Below are 10,430 nucleotides of genomic sequence, written 5' to 3' on the forward strand. Positions count from 1 at the left end.
CACGCCCAAAACCTAAATAAATGAAATCTCTTCCCCATGCTGAGTCACTGGGGTAGGGCTGCAGTATAAGAAAGCAGCACCTGATCCTTGTACACGAACAGTCCTACTAGAGCTGCACGGATCCACATGGCGTCAAAGAAGATTATCACCGTGTTCGGAGCCACAGGTAAGTGCAAGTCATAGAGTGCAGCAGAAATAACACTGCTATCCTGCTAGGGCCCCATGGCTGCAGGGGAGACTTTCTTACCTGGGCCCCACGGCTGCAGGGGAGACTTTCTTACCAGGGCCCCACGGCTGCAGGGGAGGCTATCCTGCCAGGGCCCCATGGCTGCAGGGGAGGCTATCCTGCCAGGGCCCCATGGCTGCAGGGGAGGCTATCCTGCCAGGGCCCCATGGCTGCAGGGGAGGCTATCCTGCCAGGACCCCACGGCTGCAGGGGAGGCTATCCTGCCAGGGCCCCACGGCTGCAGGGGAGGCTATCTTACCACATCCCATTTATAATCCTGTGTCCCTCAGACCCCAGTTGACTACGACCTGCTATAGCTCTGGCTATGCTGTGACTTTTTGTATGATCCCTAAACAAGGGATCTAAGCACGTTATCTGCTACAAATCTTAAACAGTCCCTTTCACACCATTTAATTTCATAGAAAATGATCTGAATCGCGTCATTTAAAAAAAAAATAGCCTGCGTCCACCTAAAATGGCTATAAAGGCAAGGTCACCCGGGTCTCACTTCCACCTAAGTTCAGATCGGTCCCTAGTAAAAGAGACACGGAACACGCTCACAAGAAATGGGGCGTGCCAGAGCTAGCTGAGATGCTGAGCTTGCTAAAAGAACTTCTTCTACACTGCTTTTAAAGGTTATAGGAGCCTCCTGTGTATCTGTTTAGTATAATTTAACCCCCCCCCCCCCCCCCCTCCTTTCTTATCTGTTCTGTGAGCTCTGGAGCTGAAAACAAATATAGTGGGAAGCAGGGCAAAGGACTTCACAGCAGTACAGTGCTGGCAGATTCCACAGAAGTGAGACGCCCCCTGCTTCTGAGGGAAATGCATCTAACTGTGCAGCCGAAACAGGCAATAATATGGCTGAAAAAACATTAGGGAAGCCCAAAAAAGACACATTCCTTCAAAGTTATTATTGTAAACCATCATGCAAAACTTTTTTGAAAACTCTGGTCCGCTTTAAAATGCTGTCTAGGGTCAGAAGAATGAGAAGACATGACTCATGGTGGTACTTAAGTCTTTCTTCTTCTGACCCCAAACGGCAGAAGATTCCTTTTATTAGCAAAAACCTGGGTGTTACCCTTACAACCTAAGGTCCCATTCAGTCCATGCCCGTATTGTAGACCACAAACAGCGGGTCTGCAATATACGGGCACCGGTCGTGTAAATCCCATATCACGGATGCGGACCCATTGGCTTGAATGCAGCGATGCATGAGGAGTATACATCCCGCTTATACCAGATATTGCAGGCTATGAATATATGAAATTTACAGAACAGCAGTATTTAAATAGAATTGAAAAAGTAATGGATCCCCCGCCCGACCCGGTTCTACTGCTCTGTATATGCAGGAGGGGGCTATTCCCTAACATGTTAATTTTTCAGGCTCTCAGGGGGGGTCGGTCGCCTGCGCCCTCTTGAAGGACGGCTCCTTTGCGGTCAGGGCAGTGACTCGGGACACCAGCAAACCGGCAGCCGTGAAGCTGAAGGAGGCCGGAGCGCAGGTCGTGTCCGCTGATCTGGACAACGAGAAAAGCCTGGAGGCCGCGTTGTGCGGAGCTTATGGAGCGTTCGTGGTCACCAACTTCTGGGAGCATTTCAGTAAAGAGAAGGAGGTGAAACAGGTGAGGCCTGCAGTCGGCATATCACTGGGAACTTTTCAGAAAAATAATCTAAACTTGCAATACCACCAGTGACCACAAGGCGCACAGATTGCAGTATGGTTTTTACCGTGTAATTTGTGTACTACACTGGGCAGGAATCTTCTATACCAGGGATGCTCAACCTGCGGCCCTCCAGCTGTTGTAAAACTACAAGTTCCACCATGTCCTGCTGTAGGCTGATAGCTGTAAGCTGTCCATGTATGCTGGGAGTTGTAGTTTTGCAACAGCTGGAGGGCCGCAGGTTGAGCATCCCTGCTCTATACCATGCTCATTACACTCTATGAAGCTATGAAACATGGGGTTTTACATCAGATATGATAGGAAGGCCCCTGGGGTTGGTATTGGCCCAGGGTGCAGCAGATAAGGAAGCCTTGAAGGATATCCTTGAAAGTGACTTTTCGCACTTCGAGTGAACTGGTTTGTACAGGACGCCAGGGGTTAACCCCTAGAGATGTTCTTACGGGTTGTCAGAAGAGTCACTCCTGATTCTCCATGACTCCCCCTGTATTCTCTATGGCTTCAGATTACCGCAGAGCTTATTTCGTTACAGGGCAAAGTTATCGCGGATTTGTGCAAACGCCTGGGCCTGCAGCACGTGATCTACAGCGGACTGGAGAACGTCAACAAGTTGACGAAGGGGAAGCTGGAAGTTTTGCATTTTGACAGTAAAGGGGAAGTGGAGGAATATTTCCGACAGATCTCCTGCCCCATGACCAGCATGAGACTCGCCTTCTACTTTGAGAATTTCCTAACTCTCATGAAACCACAGAAATCGAAGGATGGCAATAGCTACGAGCTGGGTGAGACTTGGGGTCTCCGGGGGTCATTTATTGGGTGTAGCAACCAATCAGAATGCTGGGAATATGAAACGCGTCCTGTCATTGGCTGCTAGGGACACCAAGGAGACTTATTTTTATTGGTTCTTCGTTTTTCTTGCAGTGCTTCCCATGTGTGACGTCCCCATGGACGGGATTTCTGTGTCGGATCTGGGGCCAGCAGTTCTCAGCGTCCTGAAGAGTCCAAAGGATTATAAAGGGAAGGACATCGGACTCAGTGCGGAGAAACTGACGGCAGCACAATATGCCGCCATCATGTCCAAAGTCTCCGGCAAGGTCATCAAGGACGCCAAGGTGAGGCCATCTCCCCTCGTGTCCGGGGAGGGGGAGGATTGTATACCATTACATAGAAGTGACCAAGAAGGAACGAAGACCAGTTTATGTAGAATACAGGGCGGTCCGTCAGCCCATAGAAGTGAATAGAGCCATGGACCAACGCACGACCCAACTTCCCGTCGGGCAGACCCCCAGCTATAACATAATATCAAATAATTGGAAGGCTGAGCACTCACCACCTGGGCCAAACAGAGATACGTACAAGTATGGCTGATGGTGTCAATTAAATATTTATTATTACACCTAATGCAAATTTGACAACTAAAATATACAATGATAAAAAACCAATAATATTACAATCTGACAATAAAATGATGGATAACAATATGACTGATATAAAATACACTCCAAGATAAAAGGTAAATTGCTGAGGTGAAAAAAACATCATTAAAATATATATAACATAGTATAATTAACTGCTATGGCATATAAAACCCTTGCGATTAAATAATATCGATAGTTTAAAATTCGATAAATTTTCGCAGATAAAATGCCCAATACATTTTCGGATGACTGTGTGAACGAGAGTCACATTGTGTTCGATATTCTAACAGATTCGGCATATATTCTCTGACTGAGATGCTGTGATTACACCTCCTGATATGGTATAGTTCAATTGCCGTACGACTTGCGCGCACACAGTGGCGTCCCACGTGGCTGGCAATGTCGAGTATGGCGGTACCGGATTACAGTTCGTCGGCTGGAACGGCTCGAATGATTCTGCGGTCACTGGTATTCACAATCTCCAAAGGTCTTCCGAACTTTCTCCAATTGTGGAGGGTATTCAGGTGGGATCTCGCGGTTGTCAGAACCGAATATTTAAATCGAGGCGTTCATGTCTATGCCAGAAAATCGAACTCGTATAATGGAGGGCTCCACAGGGATAAGGATCCAATTCCAAAGTATGTGGATAAGAATATGTCCATCAGCTTATGTGCGGGTCTTAAAACAACCAGACGCGTTTCAGGGTCTTTTCCTAGCCCCTTCCTCAGTGGAGATCGTGAATACCAGTGACCGCAGAATCATTCGAGCCGTTCCAGCTGACGAACTGTAATCCGGTACCGCCATACTCGACATTGCCAGCCACGTGGGACGCCACTGTGTGCGCGCAAGTCGTACGGCAATTGAACTATACCATATCAGGAGGTGTAATCACAGCATCTCAGTCAGCGAATATATGCCGAATCTGTTATAATATCGAACACAAACTATCGAATGTGACTCTCGTTCACACAGTCATCCGAAAATGTATTGGGCATTTTATCAGCGAAAATGTATCGGATTTTAAACTATCGATATTATTTAATCGCAAGGGTTTTATATGCCATAGCAGTTAATTATACTATGTTATATATATTTTAATGATGTTTTTTTCACCTCAGCAATTACCTGTATCTTTTTAAACATATTGGAGTGTATTTTATATTAGTCATATTGTTATCCGTCATTTTATTATCAGTTAGATTGTAATATTATTGGTTTTTTATCATTGTATATTTTAGTTCTCAAATTTGCATTAGGTGTAATAATAAATATTTAATTGACACCATCAGCCATACGTATCTCTGTTTGGCCCAGGTGGTGAGTGCTCAGCCTTCCAATTATTTGTTTCTACTTCTTTTTATGACTGGGTGAGTCATTCGGGCTTAGCAGCACCCAACCCACAGCTATTGACAGAGTGAGCCACCATATTCTTGTACTCATATAATACAATATCATTTGGATAGGTGCTAAATACTGTTCGTGGGATAACTAAACCTATAAGATTAAAAGCGCAATTGCTTGTTTTCGCCACTAGGTGGCAATCTGTATACAGGAGTATAGGCTCCTATTTGGCTAAATAGAAGCTGAACCCGGATTGCCTCCTAGTGGTAGAAACTGGCAGCTGAGATTATAAAAGTATGGGGAGGGGGGTGTCTGCAAAAAAATAAAAAAAAACGACAACCGATTTTTCATTATTTTTTATTTTTTTTAGCTAGGCAAGGGGATTTTACATTTTGCTTTAACATTTTAGTGAAGCTTTTTTTTTTCTTACTTTATTTTAGTCTCATTATGACACTCTAATTCTTCTATAATACTCTGCAATACTTCAGTATTGCAGAGTATTATGCCTGTCAGGACCTCACAGGAGTACTAAGGTGGAAGACCTGGGGACCACTGTTGAGCCACCAGCTGCCATGGCAACTATTTTGTCAGGGTTATAGATGGAGCTGCTGCATATATAAAACGGATGGCGGTTCAGCATTGACTGCGGCATCTAAGGCATACCTGCCAACTCCCCCGCATCATCAGCAGGCTCCCAAATGTACAATGCATGGGTTCGCCTGCGTCAAGGGGATGGCATACATTAAAATGGGCACGGTTTGTGAAAAAGGGGCATGTGTATGCCAAAAAAAAAAAACTCAGGGACCTCCCGGATACCTCTCTCAGAAAGTTGTCAGGTATGATTTGAGGGGTTCATTGGCCAGAATCAGAATTACCCAGCTTTCCCGGAAACGGATATAGCTGACATATAGCTAAATGTTATTTAAAGTTTATTTTTTATTTTTTTCTTCCAGGATTTAGACAGGTCATCAATATCAGATAGGTAGGGCTCAAACACCTGGCACCGTCCACCAGTCAATTGTATCGGGCAGCCACCGCGCCCAAAGCTATACAATGAATGGAGCTGGAAGCAGACAGCGCCGTACACACTGTAGTGGCCATACTGGGGTACTGCAACTCTGCTGAGATCCAAATGAATGGGAGCCGAGCCGCTGTATGCTGGTGCTGGGGGCTACAGAGTGTACATCTGCTTCCAGCTATCCTCAGGATAGCTCACCAACATCTGTAGACCAGAGAGCTCCTATAATATTGCTTTTTCTTGTCTCTCAGATTTCTCCTGAGGTTTATGAGAAGCTGCCCTTCCCCGGGGCACAGGAAATGGCCAGCATGTTCAAGTTTTACCTGATGATCCCCAACCGGGACGTGGCGCTCACCCACAAACTGAACCCCAATACCAAGAACTTCCAGCAGTTTCTGGAGGAGAAGAAGGAGGCCTTCATCAAAGCCTTGTAAACCGGGGGACGGGTTTATTTTTGAAAATAAAAAAAGTTTCAGAAAAATCTCTGGGTATATTTATTATTATTTTGTATGATTTGAAGTCACATGACCGAGACGGGCTGACCTCACAGATCAGACAGTGAGTTAAAGGAACGTTCCAGGCAACACTGGAACTCTAGGCTCTACTTAGTGCAGAGTCGGAGCGGGCGGAGAATGACCCAAGGATTCTGTCCTGTGTCTTGCACTGCCCGCTCTGAGCCTGCATCGGGGCACACCGGCGGCCAGTGCACTTACTATGGACCCCTTCAGGGAGCCCGGCCCAGGCCTGGTCAGTCTCATCACCCTTAGGCTAAATGCACATGATCAGGATTGCGTGCGGATTTTCTGCGTGGATTTGCGTGTGGAAAATCCTCACCGTAGGTCATGCACATTGTATTCTATGAGAATTTGTAATTCTCAATGCACACGATGCAGATTTTGACCTGCGGTGCGGATTTTAAAATCTGCAGCATGTCAATTTATTTTATTTTTCCTGACCGGATTTTCTCTATTCACTTAGTAAAATCCGCATGCGGAAAATCCGCACCAACTGATGCAGAGTGACCGCACGGATTTGCCTGCGAACACCTGCGGATTTCGGTGCAGATTCTCCGCACATGAATCCTGAACGTGTGCATGTCCTCTAACTATTGGATGGTAAGACCCGGCCGCGAAAGATGTGGTGAAGAGGCCCCTGGGTTATGTGAAGGAACGGAAGGTGAAATGAGCCCCGCTCTTCTGTCTGGTGCACCATGTTTGATGTCTGCCCCTCCCATTACACCTCGCAACAAAAAATAATAATAATTTTGTCTGCTATTGGGCAAAAACCATTAGTCCTATACTAAATCGAGTGTGCGGATTACAAATCCGAAGTCAGAATTTTTGTAACACGTCATGAAATTTTGCTAGGCAGAAGTATGCCTAAATGAATGAAGCTCTTGGAAAGCATTGAATAATTTTGAACAGAACGAGTTTTACCCCAACAATGACCTGATCTACATCAAAGTTTGCGTAGTAAACAGTGTATGAAAATCTAATGGAGTAACAAAATTTCATAAAGTCTAGTTTTTCAGTTAGGCCTCATGCACACGGCATTGCCCGGCCGTGGCCGTATTGTGTCCCGCAAATAGCGGGCCCACAATATGCGGCCACCGGCCGTTTCCTCCCTGCATCACGGAAACGGACCCATTCACTTGAATAGGTCCGCAATCTGGAGCTGCAGTGCGGAACGGAGGCACGGAACCCCACGGAAGCACGATGGAGTGCTTCCATGGTGTTTCAGTCCGTGCCTCCGCACCGCAAAAAAATAGAACATGTTCTATTTTTTTTGCGGTGCGGACTGATCACGGACCCATTCAAGTCGAATGGGTCTCGATCCATCCCAGCCGCCGCACGGACGTTGCCCGTGCATTCGGGACCCCAAATTGCGGTCCCCAATGCACGGAACGGCCGCACAACAGTCATGTGCATGAGGCCTTAAAGTCTTACTTGAGCGAGGCCCAGTACTGTTAAGTGCTTCAGGCATCTGCTTTTGCGAACGGTCATATTTTCCCGTTGCAGTAGTCCGCCATCATGTTGGGATTCCAGCGGCCTTGATACCTGTTCTCCATTGTAGAAATATCTTTATGGAACCGCTCTCCATGTTGGTCACTTACATGTCCCAAATTGGGTGGGAAAAACTCAAGATGGGAATGTAAGAAATGCACTTTCAATGACATTCGGCAGCCAAGTTGTTCATGTGCTGGAAGCAGGTTGTCTACTGATTCAGCAGAGTTTGCAGCTCGTCTGTCCCCAAGGAGGTTCTGCACTACGAGCACAAACGCATCCCGAGCTGCAAGACGCATTTACGTTGTCAGATTCTTGCGCTGATCATAAGTAGTGTATTTGCCACATACAGTTGCAGGAAAAAGTATGTGAACCCTTTGGAATGATATGAATTTCTGCACAAATTGGTCATAAAATGTGATCTGATCTTCATCTAAGTCACAACAATAGACAATCACAATCTGCTTAAACTAATAAGACACAAAGAATTTAATTACCATGTTTTTATTGAACACACCATGTAAACATTCACAGTGCAGGTGGAAAAAGTATGTGAACCCCTAGACTAATGACATCTCCAAGAGCTAATTGGAGTGAGGTGTCATCCAACTGGAGTCCAATCAATGAGATGAGATTGGAGGTGTTGGTTACAGCTGCCCTTTGAAAAATACACACCAGTTCTGGGTTTGCTTTTCACAAGAAGCATTGCCTGATGTGAATGATGCCTCGCACAAAAGAGCTCTCAGAAGACCTACAATTAAGAATTGTTGACTTGCATAAAGCTGGAAAGGGTTATAAAAGTATCTCCAAAAGCCTTGCTGTTCATCAGTCCACGGTAAGACAAATTGTCTATAAATGGAGAAAGTTCAGCACTGCTGCTACTCTCCCTAGGAGTGGCCGTCCTGTAAAGATGAGTGCAAGAGCACAGCGCAGACTGCTCAATGAGGTGAAGAAGAATCCTAGAGTGTCAGCTAAAGACTTACAAAAGTCTCTGGCATATGCTAACATCCCTGTTAGCGAATCTACGATACGTAAAACACTAAACAAGAATGGATTTCATGGGAGGATACCACAGAGGAAGCCACTGCTGTCCAAAAAAACATTGCTGCACGTTTACAGTTTGCACAAGAGCACCTGGATGTTCCACAGCAGTACTGGCAAAATATTCTGTGGACAGATGAAACCAAAGTTGAGTTGTTTGGAAGAAACACACAACACTATGTGTGGAGAAAAAGAGGCACAGCACACCGACATCAAAACCTCATCCCAACTGTGAAGTATGGTGGTGGGGGCATCATGGTTTGGGGGTGCTTTGCTGCGTCAGGGCCTGGACGGATTGCTATCATCGAAGGAAAAATGAATTACCAAGTTTATCAAGACATTTTGCAGGAGAACTTAAGGCCATCTGTCCACCAGCTGAAGCTCAACAGAAGATGGATGTTGCAACAGGACAACGACCCAAAGCATAGAAGTAAATCAACAACAGAATGGCTTAAACAGAAGAAAATCCGCCTTCTGGAGTGGCCCAGTCAGAGTCCTGACCTCAACCCGATTGAGATGCTGTAGCATGACCTCAAGAAAGCGATTCACACCAGACATCCCAAGAATATTGCTGAACTGAAACAGTTCTGTAAAGAGGAATGGTCAAGAATTACTCCTGACCGTTGTGCACGTCTGATCTGCAACTACAGGAAACGTTTGGTTGAAGTTATTGCTGCCAAAGGAGGTTCAACCAGTTATTAAATCCAAGGGTTCACATACTTTTTCCACCTGCACTGTGAATGTTTACATGGTGTGTTCAATAAAAACATGGTAACATTTAATTCTTTGTGTGTTATTAGTTTAAGCAGACTGTGATTGTCTATTGTTGTGACTTAGATGAAGATCAGATCACATTTTATGACCAATTTGTGCAGAAATCCATATCATTCCAAAGGGTTCACATACTTTTTCTTGCAACTGTATGTAGCAGAAATTGTCTGGATCGATAACACATTTGCGTTTATCCATCTTAAGTTTCAAAACTGATAGCACTATAACAGATCACTTTATCAAAATCTGTCCAGCTTACCTTATATACTTACTGCTGACATCGGCCTGAGTGCGTCCGGACAGGTCTGGACATGTCTATTAGAATATCTCCAATACAATGCATTAATATTATAACTGAATAGCCTTTGCATGTATAACTTAACCCTTTAAGGACCTCAAACATGGTGCCCGCTCGCACGTGCAGCGGGCACCATAGCCGGAGGGTTTCTGCTATTTTAAATAGCACAGACCCGCGGCACAGGTATGTGATCAGCCATACATTTTCCCTTTCAGATGTCACATTTGACCACGGCATCTGCGCAGTGCGGAAGCGGAAGTCCGCTCCAGTAACAGCATTCCCCGGCTGAGATCGGAGAACCTGTTACATTGATATGATAGGCTGAAGCCTAGAGCAGGCTTCGGTGCCTATTAGATGACTATACCAATACAGGCCACTAGGTGGCAGCATTGTATTGGTATAGTGTAAAATGAGGTGTTCAAAACCATTAACAGATTTATTTAACCAATCACTGGTAACAGGAGTCGTCCCAGAAGATTGTAAATTAGCAAATGTTGTGCCCATTCACAAGAAAGGTAGTAGGGAGGAATCGGGCAACTATAGGCCAGTAAGCCTGACATCAATAGTGGGGAAATTAATGGAAACCATACTTAAGGAGAGGATTGTGGAACATCTAAAATCCCATGGATTGAAAG

At 45.4% G+C, this 10,430-nt stretch overlaps 1 protein-coding gene across 1 annotated transcript; it reads left to right on the top strand.

Annotated features, from left to right (window-relative positions):
• The first annotated feature begins 26 nt into the window (after positions 1 to 26).
• Positions 27 to 6,150, top strand: LOC121008595 (nmrA-like family domain-containing protein 1). The gene is made up of 5 exons (XM_040441235.1): positions 27 to 166; positions 1,610 to 1,848; positions 2,438 to 2,687; positions 2,827 to 3,017; positions 5,934 to 6,150. The coding sequence occupies exons 1-5, from the start codon at positions 127 to 129 to the stop codon at positions 6,114 to 6,116; spliced, it is 903 nt and encodes a 300-aa protein (XP_040297169.1). The 5' UTR covers positions 27 to 126; the 3' UTR covers positions 6,117 to 6,150.
• Positions 6,151 to 10,430: the final 4,280 nt, after the last annotated feature.

Source organism: Bufo bufo, chromosome 7, assembly GCF_905171765.1.
Source record: "Bufo bufo chromosome 7, aBufBuf1.1, whole genome shotgun sequence".
In the NCBI taxonomy this organism is placed as follows: domain Eukaryota; kingdom Metazoa; phylum Chordata; class Amphibia; order Anura; family Bufonidae; genus Bufo; species Bufo bufo.

Excerpts from the sequence above, each read along its gene's own strand:
- LOC121008595 (XM_040441235.1), top strand. The coding sequence starts at position 127 with ATGGCGTCAAAGAAGATTATCACCGTGTTCGGAGCCACAG. Across the intron at positions 167-1,609 it reads CACCGTGTTCGGAGCCACAG|GCTCTCAGGGGGGGTCGGTC; the intron begins GTAAGTGCAAGT and ends TTAATTTTTCAG. Across the intron at positions 1,849-2,437 it reads AAGAGAAGGAGGTGAAACAG|GGCAAAGTTATCGCGGATTT; the intron begins GTGAGGCCTGCA and ends ATTTCGTTACAG.